Below are 19,076 nucleotides of genomic sequence, written 5' to 3'. Positions count from 1 at the left end.
CCCTCACCACCCCCTACCTCGCCTCCCCCTCCCTCGCCACCTCCTCCCTAGGCGTCTCCTCCCTTGCCGCCTCCTCCCTCGCCGCCTCCTCCTTCGCCGCCTCATCCCTTGCCGTCCTCGCCGCCCCCTGCCTCGCCATCTCCTCCCTCGCCGCTTCCTCCCTTGCCGCCTCATCCCTTGCCGCCTCCTCCCTCACCGCCTCCCCTCTCGCCTCCTTCCCCGCCGCCTCCTCCCTCGCTTCCTCCTCTCTCGCCTCCTCCCCCTCGCCGCCTCCTCCCTCGCCGCCTCCGCCCTCGCCGCCTCCTCCCTCGTCGCCTCTCCCCTCGCCGCCTCCTCCCTCGCCGCCTTCCCCCTTGCCGCCTCCTCCCTTGCCACCTCCTCCCTCGCCGCCCCCTCCCTCGCCTCCTCCTCCCTCGCTTCCTCCTCGCTCGCCGCCTCCTCCCTTGCCGTCTCCTCCCTCGCCGCCTCCTCCCTCGCCTTCGCCTCCTCCCTCGCCGCCTCCTCCCTCGCCGCCTTCTCCCTCGTCGCCTCCTCCCTCGCCGTCCCCTCCCTCACGACCTCCCCTCTTGCCTCCTCCTCCCTCGCCGCCTCCTTCCTCGATTCCTCCTCTCTTGCCTCCTCCTCCCTCGCCGCCTCCTCCCTCGCCGCCTCCTCCCTCGCCGCCTCCTCCCTCGCCGACTCCTCCCTCGCCGCCTCCTCCCTACTAGCTCCGAGTAGAGGGGGCGTTCTGCTGCTAGGGGAAACCTGGAGCGCGGAGCTAACCCTCGGAGACCCGTGTTTAATTTACGGCCCTTTCCCTGCGAACGCGCACCCCCCTAGGGGCTAGGGCTCTCTTGCCCGCAACCCGATCCCGATCATCCGGCCCGCTGGGTGCGCTTCTCAGCTCCCCGGCCCTGGATGTGAGGCTAATGACTGCACTCCAAGTGCTCCAAGTGTTGCGATCCCCTTATGGCCCTGCGAACACTTTACGGCGCTTTCCCTGCGAACGCGCACCCCCGGGGCTAGGGCTCTCTAGCCCGTAACCCGATGCCAATCATCCGGCCCGCTGGGTGCGCTTCTTAGCTCCCCGGCCCTGGATGTGAGGCTACCGACTGCACTCCAAGTGCTCCAAGAAACAACATCTTCACACTAGCGGTCCGTGTTACGAGGGGCAAGCTGTAACACGTACACCAGGGGCAGAGACCCGTCGTTTAACAGCACTTGCTCGTGGAGGTGGCGATCTTGGAGGTACAAGTGCTCGAAACGGAGAAGAGTGGATGGACCTGTGAGTGAGAGAGAGAAACTCGAAATCTATATCGTACCGGTACCCTCACGACACAGTGCGCGGCTGCCACGGAACCAGAACGGGTTCTGCCACCAACACGAGGTCACCGGAGAGCAGCTGAGAGTCTGCTGAGAGTCTGCCTCCGCCCTCGTCCCCCTTCACCTCCGGTGAGTCGCCCTGCCGCTGCCCCAGTCGTCCAGAGCACGACCTGCTCTGGCTAGTCAGCCAGCCCCACTCTGCGGGCGCCATGAAGCGATCGCCAACTCGCTGGTCGCTCCGCAAGGCCTCCCGGACCACATCGAATTCATCGAAGCGGGCTCTGCTCTCTCGGCTACTGACCGGCCCCAGCTTCGTTTCGGCCTTAGCGTTCGGCTGAGGGCTGACAAACTGCGCCGCGAGCCCAAATCACTGTGAGAGTCGTGATTTCTTGAGTTGTTGTGGTTTTCAAAATCTCCCCCCCCCCCCCCCTCTCTCCTGCTGCTGCTCGAATTCTGCTGCTTCTCCTGAACCTGATGAGGCTGAGCAACGACATGTTCATGTATGTATTGGCGGCACATGATCGGAGTGGGAGCAGTGCCACAGTCAGAAAGGGTGGTTCCTTTCGAGCCAATTCGAGGAAGGAGAGCTCGACAAACTGGGAGAGCACTTGGTCTTGCTCTTGGAGCACTTGGAGAGAGATTTTTGTCTTTAAGTTACTTTTGCAAACTGGAGGACCCGACAACACAGATACGCTGGTTGCTGTGAGGAGAGCGGAGTTACGCCGAGAGGCGAGAGAAGCCGCGAGAGCAAGGAAGGGCTCGGCAGGCGTCGGCGTCATCGCAGTATCGCAGAACGAGGCCGAGGAGAGCGACGTGGCAGAGGCCAACACGGGACGAGTGATGGACGATGAGGGTGGGACGATCGCGAGGCAGCAGGCAGGTCCGCCCACCAACACAGGCTATAAAAGAAATCGCACTGGCATAATGCAGATGGGAGGGGGATGTGCCCAGCGCCCCCCACAGGCGCTGCCATGTGCCAACTCGTCCACATGGAGCATGGTCGTCCGGATTGGTCCAAGGGGCTCGTTGTGCGAGTATATGGGACATGATGTCTCAAATATGAGGGGTTTTGACTCGTACCAGCTCCTGACGCTATCCCTGGCAGCTCTAATGACCAGGATCAGTAGTGCTATGATAGAGGGTGCCCATACTAGCGCAGGAGCTGCCACACTCGCCCGGACCGTCCCCTTCTGGGGCCGGTTCCGCAGCCCGCGAGAGCCGACTGCGGGGCCGTGCCGCGGGTGCCTCCTGCCGAGTGCCACAAACACTGCGCCGTCCCGGGTCCCGCCATCACCTACAGGCTCGCGGATGGACGGCGACCGTGCTACAACGATCTCGCGATGCGGCACGGCTCGAGTTCGCCAGTGCCGATTCGAGTGGCGCCGCATTCGAACCAGTATGGCTCAAGAGCGCCGTCCACAAAATCGCATGATCGTCGGCGCGGTCTGCCCAGGCTTGAGAGGTGGCATGATCCATTGAACAAGGGTCGAAGAGGTATGAAAACGAATTTAACAAAAGAATTGAAGCACGGGCGCAGCGCCACAAACTTCTTGAAGAAGCCGGCGACGGGTCGCTGTGGGCTCTCCGGCATGCCCCTCCTCCACACGATCACGAAGATTGTCGCGACACTCCCTCTCCTCACCGGGCCGCTGATGCTAGCTGCGGGTCTCGGAGTGGTCGAGCTCCCTCCCGCACTCGCCCGTGCGAATGGTGGCTCGGGGCTGGACAAGTTCATGTGGGCAGAGGATTTTTACGGGGTGCCAAAGCCGCATCTTCTCAGCGCGGTCGGCATCTGCAAGATTCTTGCGCTGCTCGACATATGGCTCCTGCGGATCGTCCCGCAGTTCACGCTAGTCTGTGTCGCGATCCTGATGGGAGCGGTTGCGCACGGGCATATCGCAGTGCAGGACGAGGACCAGGGGATTCCTCCCATCCTCCTCGGAGTGGCCGCGCTCGTCGCCGCAGTCACCTGCACGCGGGGTCAAGAGAAGAGGGACTAGAAACGAGTCGTGAGGTCGGGGTGGAGCTTGATGTGGGCATTGCACGCCGTGGTCCTGTCAACAGCCTGTCTCCTGTGAAGCGAGTCGTAGCCTAGACACACCGCCTGAGCTCCTCCTGAAACACCTCGATCGAGGAGGGTGCGCGCGGTATTGGGCGGTGCTGCATTACATGTGCTTTTAATGTTGCCACGGTGTGGCCTCGCTGGCTCTGCCCTCGCAGCTCGCTTGTGCGCTCTGTGTGACACGTCTGACACTGAGGGCGGCCTCTCTCAGCTCTCACAGACTCTCTCTCTCTCTTGTTGAGGGGGCAAAGGGCAAAAAGAGTGGCGCGATGAACGCGCCGCGCGGGGCGCCGCCTCACCGGCCCTCGCCAACGCCTCAAAAGTGGCGCAGAGAGTGAGGCGGCGCACCGCGAGTGAGCATGTGAGCCCCGTCGGTGGCTCCAACCGGGCCCTTCCTTTTTTTGAGCAGGTGTGCCGCCGCGCGAGCGACGCTCCGAGATCGCCCGAGATGGCGCGGCGCGGCCCCGAGATCGCCCGAGATTGCGCGAGATCGCCCGAGATTGCGCGGCGCGGCCCGGGGCGAGGTGGATGGGTTGGGAGCGAGGGGGTGGAAGTGATCAGTGCGGTAGATCGGTCAGTCGGGGCGCAAGAGGTGGCCTGTGAGCCATCCGGCTTACATTTACCCTGCGTTCTTGCACATGGAGAGAAGCAAAAAACCTTCTCGCACACCCGTGACGAAAAACGGACGCACACCAAGCGCTAAGCGTGAGGACGCGATTTCGAATTCGGAGGTGCATCTGAGCAAAATTGGGCCCGCTCAGGTGTGAAAAAAATTATAAGGGTCAAAGCTGCCGATTCGATCCGGAAGCCACTCGACCACCGAGCGGCCGACGGCCGAAGTAAGCAGAGTAGGATGATGGTCTAGAGGTAGGTGTCCACTCAGCGAACGATACCCGTAACACATTACCGGGGGAATTAGACGTATGGTTCTTGCACTTGTGCAAGATTGGGCGTCTTCTGCCGCAGTCCCTTTGATGGGAGGCCCCAGGGTGGGGGCCACCTCGAACCCCCGGCCAGGGATTCGAGCGGAGGGTGCCCCGGATTCATCTATCCGTTGGGCCCCGGCACCTATTTTAGAACTGATCACTTTGCGCAGCAACCGTCGGCCGCCGCTTTTTAGCTGGACGGCGGTACGCTGCGCCGTCGCTCTGTCGTGCACGCTCTCGTGCCTCGTTGTTGTGACACGGGAGTAGAGTCGAGAGGTAGCCCTCGACGAGACGACCGGCGCCGCGATGCCAGACCTCACTGCCGCCGAGCTCAGCATTCCGGCCGAGCAGCACCCCGATCCCGCAAAGCCACTGGTGATACCCGTCGACTCAACAGTGGTAGGCTCTACCCTGCGCTTCATTCCGTGGTCTGTGGTGGGCAATCCGGCCCTCCTCCAGCTGCCCCCTCCTCCTCCGGGGATGCAACCGTCGTGGGTCCAGATTCCGCAGTGGGTCGCCATCAGTGCGCTGCTCGCCTTCAGTGAGCCCGAGCCCGCTGTGGCCACCCACTTTGACAGGCTCAGCGTCTTGCGGCTGGCCGTATTGGCCGCGGCCTGGCGCCGCATCCTCGGTGCCTTGTCCGACCTCGGCGTTTTCAGCACGGTGCACGTGGATGAGGATGCGTTCCGTACGGTGTGCATCCAGGCTCTGCACTCCCGCCAAATCCCGGTGCCCGAGCTCTATCTGCAGTGGGGCGATTTGGGGTACTCTGAGGCTATCGTGCCCTTGGGACCAGCGCCATCTGCAGAAGCGAAGGCCGTCGACTTCTTGCAGTACGCGACGGTCGGGGCTCTTTGCGACCCTACGGCCGACGTCCCGTTCGCAGCCCTGTCTGACATGACCCGCTGCTTGGGGCCCGTCTTCACGGCGGCGGCGCGCGTCGATCCCATGGGGAGCGCCGTCGTGGGGGCTGCATCGCTCGCCGCCGCCGCTGGTCACATCAGAGGAGGGGCGATCCCATCAGGAGGTCGTTCCGTGCGACTCGGCTCCCCCCGCAGACCGCCCTCAGTGGGGAGCCCTCCTTTTCCTGGGCGCACATGGTGGTGGCGGCGACGATACTCCAAACCGGCGAAGGCATGGGCAGCTCGAGGAGGCGACCGCTGGCCCTCTCCTGTCGGACTGATGGCCCGAAACAACTACCAAGACTTTGTCGAGCTCAACGTCTCTACCTGTGGCGCGACCGACGCAACTGCGGAGGTGTTAACTGCTGTCGGCAACAGCCAGCCGGAGGGCAACCTCGTTAGGAGGCTAGAGATCTCCCTCATCCGGAGGGAGGATCGCCCTGCCACAGCTACGCGAGCGACGCCAGCTTGCGAGACGTTCAATTCGAGCATTCGGGCCGCGCGACCTATGGAGACGCAGCCAGAGGCAAGCGTGGGCGCTGCCCAAGCGGATCGCCGGCAACTAGTGCCGCCCGCGCCTGGCGCGACCGCCTTCAAGCGCGGGCGGCCCGTGACTTTGCTCCATCAAACGGGACAAGGCAAAAACACAGTTGCACAGATACATGCCGGCGGCGCGACTCCCCCCCGCAGATCGCCCTCAGTGGGGGAGACCGCGACACCGGTGACGGAGCGCAGTTGGGAGTGTCTTCGGCTCACGCCAGGGCGCTCGTTGCTCCTCCGTCTCTTTGTATCTTCCATACTGCGTTTATCAGAAGACGTATGGTTCTTGCACTTGTGCAAGATTGGGCGTCTTCTGCCGCAGTCCCTTTGATGGGAGGCCCCAGGGTGGGGGCCACCTCGAACCCCCGGCCAGGGATTCGAGCGGAGGGTGCCCCGGATTCATCTATCCGTTGGGCCCCGGCACCTATTTTAGAACTGATCACTTTGCGCAGCAACCGTCGGCCGCCGCTTTTTAGCTGGACGGCGGTACGCTGCGCCGTCGCTCTGTCGTGCACGCTCTCGTGCCTCGTTGTTGTGACCCACCCTGTCCCACCCGTGTGTGATCAGTGTCTACGGAGGGAGTGTCTTCGGCTCACGCCAGGGCGCTCGTTGCTCCTCCGTCTCTTTGTATCTTCCATACTGCGTTTATCAGAAGACACAACAGATACGCACAACCGACGCCCGAAGTGCCAAGAAGGACGTCATTAGTACGAAACCTCAGGCCGAGAGAACACTCCCCCGAGAGCAAAAAAAAGGGAGAAGAGGAATGGGGGAAAGAAAAAGGGTCCGGTTTAAGGGAAAAGGGCGCCGAAAAGGGCGCGCTCATCCGTTTCACCTGGTCGACCCCCGCTGGATGAGCGGCGAGGGAGGAGCTGGATACACCGGCCGCTCGCATCATGGCGCGTCGCGAGAGCCGCGCCGCGATGCCGGACCGGCTCAAGGTGGCGGCGCCGGACGACAGCTCGGATGAGGAGTGGAACGGAGACGACGACGAGGATGAGGAGGAGGCCGGTCGCGTTTACTTGGACGCGTCGAAGTGTGGCCGCGTGCGCTTGCACGCGGTGCAAGGAGCTGCGCAGTCGTCCTCCGGCCTGGGGGTGGACGACGAACGGCGCAAGAGCCTGGCCGACAAGGGCTGGGCACGCCGCACGGTGGCGGTGAACAGCGTGGGTGCCAGCGGTGCGGCGAGCTTCGAGTTGGTGCCGGGGCGCGAGCAGTTCGGCCCGGGCGACGATGCGGCAGCCGAGTGGGAGCGGCAGATGCTGCAGTTCACGGAGGACAACTTCGAGGACACGGGCATCGAGGTGCGGTCGATGGACAAGCGTGATCGCGAGATCGGGCTGTTCGGCGACTTTCTGGAGCGCGTGAAGCACGGCAAGTTCGTCGAGTGGCGGGCCGACCCGGAGCACGCGGGGTTGTACAAGAAACGGTTTAAAGAAACAAAATATAAAGGAAAGCGAAAGGAAAAGAGAAAGGAAAGGAAAAGAGACGGGGTGCGAGAGGAAAAGCTTGCATCAGCCTAACGACGAGAAGAGGGGTGGGAGGATGGTACGTTCGAGCACTTGCGAAAAGAGACCCCGAGGTGTGCGGCGCTAGAAAGAAAAAGGGATGCATTCTTTCGTGCGTGCTACCTTAGGGAGCCTAGGTAAGCTAAGTGCGACCTGGTAGCTCCACGGGCATGGCGGAAGCAGCCGCTGCCCCGGGCGGCGCGGCGGAGGGTCCCTCGTCGAGGAAACGCAAAAAGGAAAGGTCGAAAGGATTAGAGCTCGTCGCGGTCGCGTTTCTTTGTTTAGCTGCGCCCCACCGCGTCGACAGAAAGGAAAGGAAAAGAGACGGGGTGCGAGAGGAAAAGCTTGTTCAGCCTAACGAGCTGACGCAGTCTCGCCGAGGCGGGTTGACTCACCAGATAAAACCCCGAGAGGCGTGGGAGTACCTCGAGGATGGAGGAAGAGTCCCCCCGCCTTGACTTCACACACAAGTTCTGACGTCGAAAAGGAAAGGAAAAGAGACGGGGTGCGAGAGGAAAAGCTTGTTCAGCCTAAGCCGTTACCGCCTGGTAACGCCGAAGAGATCGGTCGGTCGGGTGGGTGAAAGGAAAGGAAAACAGACGGGGTGCGAGAGGAAAACCTCGTACAGCCTAAGTAGAGGCCACCCATGTGCACAATATCTTGACTGAGAGCTAAGCCAGGGGAGGCGAAAAGCAAAAAAGGGTAAGGCCCGCGCGCAGGGGGGTGGGACATTGAGACCGGTCATGAATGAGTGCGCGACACGCATGTTAAAACAACAATGACGTGTGAGTGTTAGAGTTGTTTGGTATTGCTAAAAATCTCTCTCCGCATGTTGCGAGCAGCGTTGTTGATGTTTTGCGCGTCGGCCTTGTTTTGAGAAGAAAAAAAGCAATATGCATAGGCCTATCATAGGGCCTAGTCCCTAGAAGGCCCGCGCGCAGGGGGGGGGGGACATTGAGACCGGTCATGAATGAGTGCGCGACACGCATGTTGCGAGCAGCGTTGTTGATGTTTTGCGCATCGCCACAGACGGCGGCGCGAGAGAGCTGTTGCGAGTGGTGCTGGGCGAAGCGGCAAGCCCCGGGCGCTGCCGGAGGCTGTGCCGTAGTCGGTGCGGTCGACGGAAAGGAAAGGAAAAAGGAAAAAGCACAACCAAACCTCCTTCCCAGGTTACCCCTGCCAAATGTCGCCGCTCTCGGGGCATGCTATCCTGTGTAAGCAGGGCAGGTGCGAGGTGGGGGAGGGGGGCAGTCCCTCTGGTCTGATACTGGTGTGGTTCTGTCCCCAGCGTCGGAGTCAAGGGCGAAGCTAAGAATATTTAATTTTTTCTTGCACATGGAGTGCAAGATACTCGTTCTGTTGCCGTCCCAATCTGTCACTCCCCTTTCTCCCGGCCGGGGTGGGGCGCGCGCGGGGGCGGCGGGTGTGCGGGATGTCTGTCGGGGCCCGAGAGCGAGATGCCATGTCGTTGCTTTGTTTCCTAACATCGAAGGCTAGCTCAAAAAAGAGTTCAAGGCTCCTAAAAAAGAATTCTTAACCTTTCGTGAGACACACCTCTTGAGGCACGCGCTCGCCAGTGCAAAGTCTTGCCGCGGCGTCCACGCCTCCCCCGCGGCACGCCGCGCCGCCAGCGGACTCTTCCGCCGCCGCCTGCCTCTCGCGCTGTGGGCGGGACCCGCGGCCAGTCGCCCTCGCCAGCGCACACGGCGCATGCGAGCGGCGTGCTGATGATGTGTGTGTGTCTTCGGCGGTAGCGGTAGTGGTAGGGTGGTGGTACATATACCTGGGCGTAAAGAAAGAAACAAAACATTTCGCACGAGGAGGGTGCGGAGGAACGGCACAGACCACGCCACGACGAATTTTTTCTTCTGGTATACCTGTGTTAGTGCCAGTGCGCGCCAGTCCGGGGCGACGGGTTTTCTTCATACCCCCTTGTGTGCTGTGAGGGAGAGTTGTCTTGTTTAAATTCTTCATACCCCCTTTCGCGCCTGTGGTGGCTCCTCCTTCCCATGGCCGACGCAGCCTCACGCCTCTTCAACACGCTCTTCACCACCTTCTCGGCCGTCTTCCTTGGGTTCGCCTGCGTTAAGCTCCGCCTCATCAGTCCGGGCGAGGGTGACATGAAGGCGCGGCAGCGCGCAGGAGGTGGCAAGGAGAGGGCTTAGATTCGGCTCCCTCTCACCTATTGCCTCCCTCATAGGGCTTCGGCTTCTTCGTCGGCCAGATCGTCTTCCCGCTCCTCATCTTCAAGACGGCGAGGCGGCCCGAGCCACTCTCACGCCCTCGCCTGTAGATACATCCATCGCACGTGCCTGCAGGTAGCGACCGCACAGCTGGAGGGAATGAGCCTGCAGACGCTCCTCGCCTGCAGGTCTGCCTCTGCCCGTGGCGCTAGAACAGCTTAGAGCCTAGCCTCTTGCGCTCGCTGCCCGCTCGCGACCGCCGTCGCCGCATCGGCTCAGCACCCCGCCTCCATCCCGCCATGCAGCCTCGGCAAGGCCACCGTCGTCGGGCTGACATTTGCGGCCACAGTGTGCTTCTACCTGCCGCGCCGGACGCTCGGGGATCGAATCCTGACCGCCTCCGTGTTCGCCTCCTTCGCCATGGCCTCCAACGACTTTGCCATCGGCTTCCCCGTCGTCGACGCGCTCTATGGCGCCACGCACCCTCCGCCAAGCCCGCCTCTGCCTATGCGCATAGCGCGTCACCTCGTGCATGGGCGCCTCCACAGGAGACGGCAAGGCCGAAGGTGGCGTCGACACCGATGCGCTCGTGGCTGGGAACGCGCTCATCGGCCGCCGCGTTGTGCTCACTAGGTCCGTCCAGGACACATCCGTGACATGCTCCACGCTTCGCCCCGTAGGCTCCGCCGTCTTTGTGCCTGGCAGCAGCGCCCTCTCTTGCCTCTGCGACGCTGTAGGATAGCAGCTCTCCACACGTTATGTCCACGAATGGGAGCAGGCGTCACCGTCCTCTTCTCCATCGGCGAGGCCCTCAAGAAGAAGGACGAGCGCGCGGGCGGTGGCAGCGACAGCAGTGAGGCGGCGCTGATCGGAGGGCGCTGGCCAGAGGCCCTCTCCACGGCGCGCTTCATCTCTCCTCCAAACTCCGCCTCCCTGCCCTCGCGCGACCTACCGCAGCTGTAAACGGCGCTGCCCCACACCCCACGGCCTGTGCGCAGGCGCGCGCCATTCTCCTCAACCCCGTGATCACCATGACGCTCGCTGGGCTCGCTGGCTCCCTCTCGCCCATTGGCTCGCGGCGTGGCTCGCGTCTTCACGCCGCGAGGTGTGGGCAGGTTCGCGTACAAGCTCGCCTTTGGCTGGACGCTAACGCTGCGAGACAGCAAGATGAGGCCCGAGCCCCCCCCCCCCCCCCCCCCTCCTTCCGACCTGCTGTGGACGTCGTCTACGGCGTGCACTGTGAGCAGGCTCGAGTTCCCGCACCCGCTCTCCGACCTGCTGGAGCTGCTCACCGCCCCCTTCGGGATGTGCGCCCTCTTCCTGACGGGCACCTCGCTGCGCGGCCTCCGCGTCTCCCTCGTGAGCTGCCTGCTCGTGGCGATGAAGGCGGGGCTGCTAGTCGCGCGCACACACACACACACACGCAGCACAGTTGACCGCGCACCCCACGCCGCAGCACATGCGCGCGACCATCTCTTCACACGGTCGGGTTGCACGGCAGGTGGTGGTGTGCGCGTACGTGTCGTACGCCCTCGCGGGCTCCTCTCCTGCACGGTCAGAAGCTGCGCGGCGGGTGTCTGCCGACTCCATCGCTGATTTTTGACAGGCTCGCTCGTGGACGGCCGCGAGCTGCGCGGATTCAGCTTCCTGTACGGCATGATCCCCACGAGCAGCGCGCCGCTGCTCTTTGCGATGCGCTACTCGCCCGCCAGTGCCGAGCTGCTCGCCTCCTCGATCTTGCTCGGGCTGGTTGCGGCGGGGCCGCTCATGTTCGCGGCGGCGCTCTTCCTGGAGCATGACGAGGACACAGACTGCCCGAGATTGGCCGAGATTGGCCGAGATTGGACGAGATTGGACGGGACGGGCCGAGGTTGTTGGCCGGTGCGCCTCCTCGAGCACGACAAAGACACAGCCACGGTGGATTGACCTCCGAGGCTCCGCCGAGCGCGACCGAGAGAGGCTCCCCCACCCGTAGGAGACCATGGTGGACACACTCAGCCGCGTGCAGCTCACCACCACCCTCGCCGCCTTCGCGTGCGCGGTCCTCTGCCTCGTCTCGCTCCGAGGCAACGATCCGTGATCCGCCTCTTCACACGTCCCGCTATGAACAGACTCTCTGCCTCGCCTCGCTCGGAGGGCTGGCCCTGCGCGACGCCTGGGGCGGCGCAGGCCCGCAAAGGGCGCTGCTGCTCTGCTACGCCGCCACGCTCGTCGTCTACGCGGCGGCGATGGCCGCCATGAGCCCTCTACTCGACGACGGACCCTGCTCGCGGTGCGACGCTTCGCGCTGGCCGTCGCCCGCCGCGTGAATCGACACCGTTCACGCCTCCCGCCGTGAACAGGTACAACGCGTCCCGCGGCTGGTCCGCGATGGTGCGCTGTCGGCCCAATCTCACGACCAACCAAGCTTGTAGCTCACGCGAGCGCACCCCGTTGTGGCAGGCGCTCTTCCTCGGCTGGCTGCAGAACTCGAGCCGCTTCCTGCTGCTCTCGCTCCAGCTCCTCCACACCACCGCCGCGCCGTGGCGAGACCGAGGCACCGCCCTCCTGGTCCCGCACCTTAGCTACAGCTCGGCTGCACCTTAGCTACAGCTCGGCTGCACCTCGGCAGGCGCCGCCCTCCTCGCGCTGAGCCTGCTCCTCGGCGCCGTGCCGAGCGTGCTCGTCTACCCAAACACGCTCAACGAGGTCTGCAGCGCGGTGAAGCCGCGCCTCGACCCCGCCACGCTGCACCTCGCGCCCAACCTCGCGTGGAACGTGCTGCTGCTGCTCACGTGACGGGATCTCCAGCCGCGACACGGCGTGAAAGCGTCTCTTCACGCCTCTACCTGTGAACAGATCGTGCGGCCTCTTCGCCTACGGGTCGACGCGCCCGCACGCGCCACGCCGGTCGACCGCAGCGCTGCCGCCCACCGCCCACTCCTCCGACTCCGACCACGCCTCCGACCCGGCGGCGGACGTCGAGGCTCGCGGGAGGGGGTGCGGCGGAGTCGCGCCTGGGGCGGCGGGCGGAGCGAGCAGAGCCTCGCTCACCGCGTCGATGCGCGCCTCGAGCGCGCTGCCCGACGGCCTCGTGCACGGGCTGGCCGCCTTTGCGACGCTGCGCTTCTTCCTACAGTGCGTCAACACGCTGCTGGTCGAGTTTGATAGCGCCGTCGCGGGCGTGTGCGACCACGCCGGGGGGCTGCCGCCACAGCGCCGCTTCACGCCGTGAGCCGTGAGTAGGCGCCTTTGCCGAGATGCTGGTAATCGAGAATGTGCTCGAGCACTCGCAGGCCGTCGTCTTGCTCGTCCTCCTCGTCTCGGACAGCAGCTTCTCGGGGGCGGTGGCCAAGCTCCGCCCCGCGGCGGGGGGTGAGGGCCAGGGGGGGCGGCGTCAGGGGCTCGGCACGTTCAACATCTTTGCCGTCACCGGCGACGCGGACAGCGCGAGGCGCCCCGTCTCGCTCGAGTCGGACAGCAGCGGTGAGCCGATCGCCGCAGCCGACGGGAGCACGAGCCACCTCTCCGCGACGAGCCACCTCCCCGCTTCCGGGCGCCGCCCGTCGCGCTACGCGTCGCCCGGTGGCATGCCGACGCTCAACTGATCGTGTGTGCGGACTCTTGGCACTGCACTCAGGTTTGTCGTCGGCTCAGACGTCGTCCCCTCGCATATGCTATTTTCAACCACGGGTCACAATCGGAAATGTCTAGTACCTCTGAAGAGACGGGCGCGTGCGGCGGCGTACGACGGCGGTAACGCGTAAGCATTTAGTTAGTGTGCCGACCGCTGTGCGCTGAGCGCTGAACAACAGTAAAGAGAGACAACTAGTCAACACGCAGAACAGAGGGGCCAGCGACAGCGCACAGGTCCCACACCGCGGCACGTGCGCCACACGTGCCTGTTGCGCTCACGCCCTTCGTTCGCTTTCTTGGAGCACTTGGAGTGCAGTAGGTAACCTCACACCCCCAGGGCCGGGGAGCTAGATCTAAGAAGCGCACCCCCGTGGACTGAAGTTTCTCTGTTCCTGTGTTAGTGCCAGTGCGCGCCAGTCCCCTGCCCAGTGTTGTGCGAGATCTTGTAAAACAGTAGGGGGAGGGCTCCCAGGGCTTCGAGGTTTTTTCAGTTGTTTTTATCGTGCGCTGCTCACTCGCTATACACTGAGTGGAGAGAGAGGTACACCACACACACAAACACTACTCCCCAACACGCGGCTAGCCAGGCCTGCCTGCTACACGATGGCGACGTTCTCAGGGTTCTGTCTGCGTGCTTTTGCTGCCTCCCGCTTGGAGTCGGCAGTAAAGCAAGTGGGTGGAAGCGGGGGCGACAGGGACGGCGGCGGCGGCGGCAGGGGGCTGGGGGGTCGGCGATGCCGAGGTGTGTGCCCATGTTTGTGCGTGGGGGGCGTTGCACGCCGCGGATCAGGCCGGGCGGCGGGGAGGAATCGGACGGCGACGGCGGCGGCAGGGACAGGGGCAGTGGCGGTGACCCAGGGATGGTGGCGACCGCCGCGAGCGGGCGGGATGCAGCCGGCGAGGCGAGGTGACAGGTGGGCGCGACCGTTGCGCGCTGCTCTGTTTGGGCTCGCTCGAGTTAGCGGTGTGGGCATGGGCATGGGCACATTTCATTTATCAGGGCTTCCGAGGTGAACTTCAGAGGCGGGCCGAAGAATTCTCTGTTCGTCATCACCGCAGGACCGTCGACGGCCTAGCACCACACTCCGTTTAGCATGTCCAGCTCGTCCGGCCAGCTCGTCCACCTCGGCAGCAGCTACTTCGGCACGGACGTCAAGTACGTCTCCGTCGTCCCGGCCGAGCAAGAGGGCAGCGGCGCCTTCCTCGTCTTCGTCTCCGAGGCGACGCCCGAGTCGCGAGACCAGAGTGTCGGAGTGGTCAGGTCGGCGCGCGAGTTCTCTGAGCTGCACGCGGCGCTGCGCGGGCGGATCCTATGCGCAGCGCTACCCGACCTCCCCACCCGGCCGGTCGCCCTACTCGAGGGCTCTGACGGCGGCGAAGCTTTGGAGTTTGCTTACTCGAGGGCTCTGCAGGCATGTCACGCCGCTGCTGCCTGGCCCGCCCTTGGCCCACTGCGCTGCACGTCCGCTGCCCGCCGCTGCGGTCCCGGCATGCAGCACGCTCCCCGCCCACCGGCAGGCGTACCTGGCGGAGCTCGTGGCGCACGAGGACGTCTCTGGCGCCGAAGAGCTGAGCACCTTCACGGGCCGCTCCTTCAAGCTCTCCGCGCCGCCTCCGCCGCGCACAAACGCAGTGCTGGCTCGGGTCCGCTCGGCCAGCCGCCACAATGCAAGACTCACAATGACTGCACGCGTCAGGTGCTCTCTCCTCCGGCGCGTCCCGCCAGCCGCGAGGCGCCGACCCTGGTGCGGCTCGGCTCGGGCAAGGTTGGGGCAGGGTCGCCCGGCGAGGGGAGCGGCAAGGAGGGGGGCGGCAAGGCGACCAAGGTGACGCTCTCGTGGTGCGACGAGTCAGGCGACCACTCCGTCGAGCTTCCGGCGCTGCACAGCCCAAGTCTGCGTCTTAGCCGAGTGGATCCCTTCCGACGCGCGGCTCCACGCGGCAGGTGCTGCACCCAAACTCTGGGCTCGGCAACCCGGTGATCGACGTGCGATCGCTCAACGCAAAGACGGGCTTCTTCACGCACGACCCCGGCTTCACGTCCACCTCGTCGTGTGAGAGCGCCATCTCCTTCATCGACGGCGCGAAGGGCCTGCTGATGCACCGCGGCTACCCGATCGAGCAGCTCGCCTCCTCGTGCTCCTTCCTCGAGGTCAGATCTCCCCACATCTCCCCATATCTCCCATATCTCCCCATATCTCACCTCCTCGTGCTCCTTGCTCGAGGTCAGATCTCCCCCTATCTCCCCACATCTCCCCATATCTCCCCACATCTCGCCTCCTCGTGCTCCTTCCTCGAGGTCGCCTTCCTCCTCATCGAGGGCGAGCTGCCGACGGCGCCTCACCTCGGGCAGCCTCGAGGCGCGTGTGGAGCAGCGTCTCTTCACACCCCTGCTCTGTGAACAGGCGCCGCAGCTCCGCCGCTTCGAGGCGGAGGTGCACAAGAACTGGATGGTGCACGAGAAGCTGCTCTCCTTCTTCGGCGGATTCAAGTCAGACGCTCACCCTATGGCGATCATGGTCTCTGTGGTTGGCGCGCTCTCGGCGTTCTACCCTGACTCGGTCAACATCCACGACGCGGCGCAGCGGCGGCTCTCGGCCATCCGGATGGCGCCAGAGATGTCGCACGGTGCGCCGTGCCGTGCGCGCACCGTCTCTTCACGCCTAACCTGCTGCGAGCAGGTCGCCAAGATGCCCACCATCGCAGCGATCGCGTACAAGACCTCCATCGGCGAGCCCGTCGTCTACCCGTCCAACGCCCTCCCCTTCGCCGCCAACTTTCTGCACATGATGTTTGCGACGCCGGCCGAGCCCTACAAGGTGTCTCCTGCGCAAGGTCGGCCCGGTCCCCGTCCGGAGAGGGGACCCTTCACCACCCCGCCTGTGAACAGGTCGACCCCGTGCACGCCGAGGCGCCTGGAGAGGGAGACAGAGAGAGAAAGAGAGAGACGCCGCACCTCTCCTGCACGAAAGACCGTCGGTTGCAGACGCGCTACTCCGTGCACGACTGCCGCTAGGCGCTGGAGATGATCCTGCTCCTGCACGCCGACCACGAGCAGAACGCCTCCACCTCGACCGTCCGCATCGCATCCTCCTCGCAGGCCAACCCGTTCGCGTGCATCGCCGCCGGCATCGCCCCCCCCCCCCCCCCCCCCTCTCTGGGCCGTCGCGGCTCCAGCTGTGGAGCGCGCGCCCCCTCACGGCGCAGCTGTGAGCAGGCATCGCTTCCCTCTGGGGGCCCGCGCACGGCGGCGCAAACGAGGCGGTGCTGCGGATGCTCGGCGAGATCGGGACGGTGGGAGCGGATCCCCCGCCTTCATCGCCAAGGCGAAGGGACAAGGCGGAACCCCTTCCGGCTGTGAAGGGGTTCGGGCCCCACGCACGTGCTTCTTTTCGTTAGAAGCTGATGCAGAAGGTCCGGCTACCGCGCCCTCGCTGGGCTCGAGGTCGGCCGAGATGAGCCGAGGTTGCCCGAGATTAGGTCTGCCATAGCGTCTTTGCTGGGCTCAACCTCGAGGCACCCCCCCCCCCCTCCCCGCCAGACCTGCACAGCTCGCGGAGGCTGGCCGAGGTCACCCGAGATCGACCGAGATCGACCGAGATTAGGCGCACCCGGACCTGCAGCTCGCGCAGCAGCTCGAGAAGATCGCGCTCGAGGACGAGTACTTCGTCAAGCGCTCCCTCTACCCGAACGTCGACTTTTACTCCGGCATCGTGCTGCGCGCGCTTGGCATCCCGACCGACATGTTCACCGTGCTCTTCGCCGTCGCGCGCACCTCGGGCTGGCTCGCGCAGTGGAACGAGTCCTTCTCCGACCCACAGCAGCGCATCTCCCGCCCGCGCCAGCTCTACTCGGGAGTCGCGAGGCGCGAGTTTGTGCCACTCGCGCAACGCGGCGGCGCAGAGGCGAGCCCGCGCTCTGCCGAGGCTGCGCCTGCGGCCGCGGTGCCGTCCCCGGCCTTTGCTGGCGCCGGTGTCGTCGTGGAGCCGGGACGCTGATCACGTGCATCGATGTCGGTGCTATCTTGTGCGCAGGTGCCACTCCGCTGGAGCCGGTGCGAACTTTTTTGTTTGAGTTTATCTCGTGCGCGTCATTATAACGCGCGGCAGCCGGCGCCCCGCGGCGCGCCACCGCCAGCCCCCTGCCCGCCGCGCCCGCGGCCCCGCCCTCGGCCCTGTGTCGTGTGTGCAGCCGCAGCCCCCGCGCCACCCTTCGGATTCGCCCCCACGCCAATCGCCATGCCCCACGCCAGGTGTCGAGGGTGTGTGAAGTATACATAGACATTACAGAAAACGCATACGGGCCCGTAGTCGAAAAAATGGGCCGCGAAGAAGCTTGTTCGCGCTTCGCACATACTAGCCACACATGCATGATATTTGTGTGCCGGTCTGTGTGGCGGCCTGCGAAGGGCGGCCCCTAGCCAGGCGGAGCTGGTAAGGGGTAGAGGCTATATCTCCGATGATGCAACGCTGTCAGAACGATCCAGCTCGTCGCCATGCCGTTTGGTTGTCGCCCCCTTGGGGAGAAACCGTCCCCGATCGCCACGCTCGCGCGCCTTGGACTGCTCTTTGCGCACGCGGGAGATGCGCAGCTCGCCGCGCGACAGCCTCTCCCTCTGGGCCTCGCGGAACTTGCGTCGCTCCTCGATCCGGAACTTGCGCCGCTCCTGCACCTCGGCTGCGCTCCGCTTCCCTGGCTGCACCCCCATTGCGTACCCACCAACCTGCTCCGGAACTGCGGCTGGGCTCACAGCCAGCCGGAGCTGGTCGGATGCCTTGGGCACGCGTCCGCGCAGGAGCTGGGCTTCCAGGTGGGGCAACACGTGCTCGGGCAATACCGCGGCTTGGGGCAGGGTCTGAAGCCTCTGAAAGGGCTGCGCGGCTGCGCCGGGGCGCAGAAGGACGGGCAAGGCAGTCGCATCCGATGGCGTGCACAGGAGACTGGCTGTGGGCACCACCCCTTGCAGCGGCAGCTGCAGGCCCCTCGCTGCGTAGCTGAGGGCGTCGTCGTGTCGTTGCGGCCACCTGTCCACACCGACGGTGTATAGTTAGCAGGACGCACTTCGCATGTCTGTCCATGTCTGTGTGCCGCGCCGCCAACGGCCAGGGGAGTGAGTGAGGTGGGCTGGGAAGGGGGGGGGGGGGGGGGAGTGCGTGGGATCAGTTTGAGGAAGCGCGTGGCCCGCCGCAAGGGTGGGGCCTCGCGGCAGAATGGCGGGCGCGCATGAATGTCGAGTGCGAGGGTTTGCAATCAGATACCCCCCTCCGTTACCAAACCGTTTCGGCACCTCATGGGGGAGATCATGAAGGATCAAACATTCTACGATGGCACATCCCCCTGACATTTCCTTTTCTCTCCCATGCGACCCATGTACATCCCGCCCTATCTCCCGGTATCTCGGCGCACGTACGTATTCCTCCGTCCGGGACCCCAGTGTGCAGTGACCGCGGCGCGGTGGCAGAATGCCTTGCTTGGTTGGCGCGGCGCTCCGCCTTCTGCCTCTGCTCCGCGGCGGCGCGTGCGCCACGTGAGCCAGCAGCCCTTGCTCTCTACTACCACGTAGTTGCCCATGGCCATGCACCTCAGGCCTACAGGCCTCAGGCGCGCCGCCCGCCCGCCCGGCCGGCGCCGGAGCAGCCCCCACGCGTCGCCGCAAGGCCGCTCGATTTGGCCGCCTTCACTGAGGGAGGGAGGGTGTAGAAGATATAGAGTGTCTTGCGCTGTAGAGCTGTAGAGATGTAGAGCGCTCTGGAGCGCTGTAGAGCTGTAGAGCTCTACATCCACCCCTGCGCAGCCCCTGCGTTGTAGAGCGATGTAGAGCGCGATTTTGCTGTACGAAGGTGGTACCTTAAGGTAGAGTTTGTTGTAGAGGCTCTTTGTCTACAACCAAACTGCTGGGAAGGCAGTGACTCAAAGAGGTCGAGCCGCGTAATGGGGTGTCTCCGAGCTTACTGGAGCTCTGATGGACGGCCCTGACTATCCCTGACACACAGAGTCAGAGAGTCACTCCGACGGTACACAACACCCTATAACTGCGT

General features: G+C 64.5%; 5 protein-coding genes across 5 annotated transcripts; all 5 read left to right on the top strand.

Annotated features, from left to right (window-relative positions):
• Positions 1 to 4,596: 4,596 nt before the first annotated feature.
• Positions 4,597 to 6,208, top strand: EMIHUDRAFT_197484 (hypothetical protein; the record flags this gene model as incomplete). The annotated part of the gene is made up of 3 exons (XM_005767246.1): positions 4,597 to 5,317; positions 5,444 to 5,841; positions 5,954 to 6,208. 3 exons carry the CDS (start codon positions 4,597 to 4,599, stop codon positions 6,206 to 6,208), a joined length of 1,374 nt encoding a protein of 457 aa, XP_005767303.1.
• Positions 6,209 to 6,628: 420 nt separating this feature from the next.
• EMIHUDRAFT_96529 (hypothetical protein) lies at positions 6,629 to 7,908 on the top strand (the record flags this gene model as incomplete). Its single annotated transcript, XM_005767245.1, has 2 exons — positions 6,629 to 7,161; positions 7,728 to 7,908. The coding sequence occupies 2 exons, from the start codon at positions 6,629 to 6,631 to the stop codon at positions 7,906 to 7,908; spliced, it is 714 nt and encodes a 237-aa protein (XP_005767302.1).
• A 1,332-nt stretch (positions 7,909 to 9,240) lies between these two features.
• On the top strand, positions 9,241 to 12,637 carry EMIHUDRAFT_448259 (hypothetical protein; the record flags this gene model as incomplete). Its single annotated transcript, XM_005767244.1, has 16 exons — positions 9,241 to 9,366; positions 9,441 to 9,494; positions 9,559 to 9,611; positions 9,729 to 9,895; positions 9,972 to 10,034; positions 10,104 to 10,124; positions 10,202 to 10,323; positions 10,422 to 10,468; positions 10,539 to 10,595; positions 10,671 to 10,809; positions 10,925 to 10,961; positions 11,030 to 11,172; positions 11,399 to 11,464; positions 11,535 to 11,695; positions 12,057 to 12,197; positions 12,262 to 12,637. Exons 1-16 carry the CDS (start codon positions 9,250 to 9,252, stop codon positions 12,635 to 12,637), a joined length of 1,764 nt encoding a protein of 587 aa, XP_005767301.1. The 5' UTR covers positions 9,241 to 9,249.
• Positions 12,369 to 13,236, top strand: EMIHUDRAFT_432708 (hypothetical protein). The gene is made up of 2 exons (XM_005767243.1): positions 12,369 to 12,584; positions 12,649 to 13,236. Exons 1-2 carry the CDS (start codon positions 12,464 to 12,466, stop codon positions 13,008 to 13,010), a joined length of 483 nt encoding a protein of 160 aa, XP_005767300.1. The 5' UTR covers positions 12,369 to 12,463; the 3' UTR covers positions 13,011 to 13,236.
• An 896-nt stretch (positions 13,237 to 14,132) lies between these two features.
• On the top strand, positions 14,133 to 17,036 carry EMIHUDRAFT_197479 (hypothetical protein; the record flags this gene model as incomplete). Its single annotated transcript, XM_005767242.1, has 8 exons — positions 14,133 to 14,384; positions 14,557 to 14,682; positions 14,772 to 14,903; positions 14,984 to 15,190; positions 15,444 to 15,666; positions 15,745 to 15,873; positions 16,256 to 16,332; positions 16,644 to 17,036. The coding sequence occupies 8 exons, from the start codon at positions 14,133 to 14,135 to the stop codon at positions 17,034 to 17,036; spliced, it is 1,539 nt and encodes a 512-aa protein (XP_005767299.1).
• Between the last annotated feature and the right edge of the window lie 2,040 nt (positions 17,037 to 19,076).

The sequence above is a fragment of the Emiliania huxleyi genome (assembly GCF_000372725.1).
Source record: "Emiliania huxleyi CCMP1516 unplaced genomic scaffold EMIHUscaffold_5, whole genome shotgun sequence".
Taxonomy (NCBI): domain Eukaryota; phylum Haptophyta; order Isochrysidales; family Noelaerhabdaceae; genus Emiliania; species Emiliania huxleyi.
Note: the sequence above shows the minus strand (reverse complement) of the source record. Positions and strands in the feature narration are given on the sequence as shown.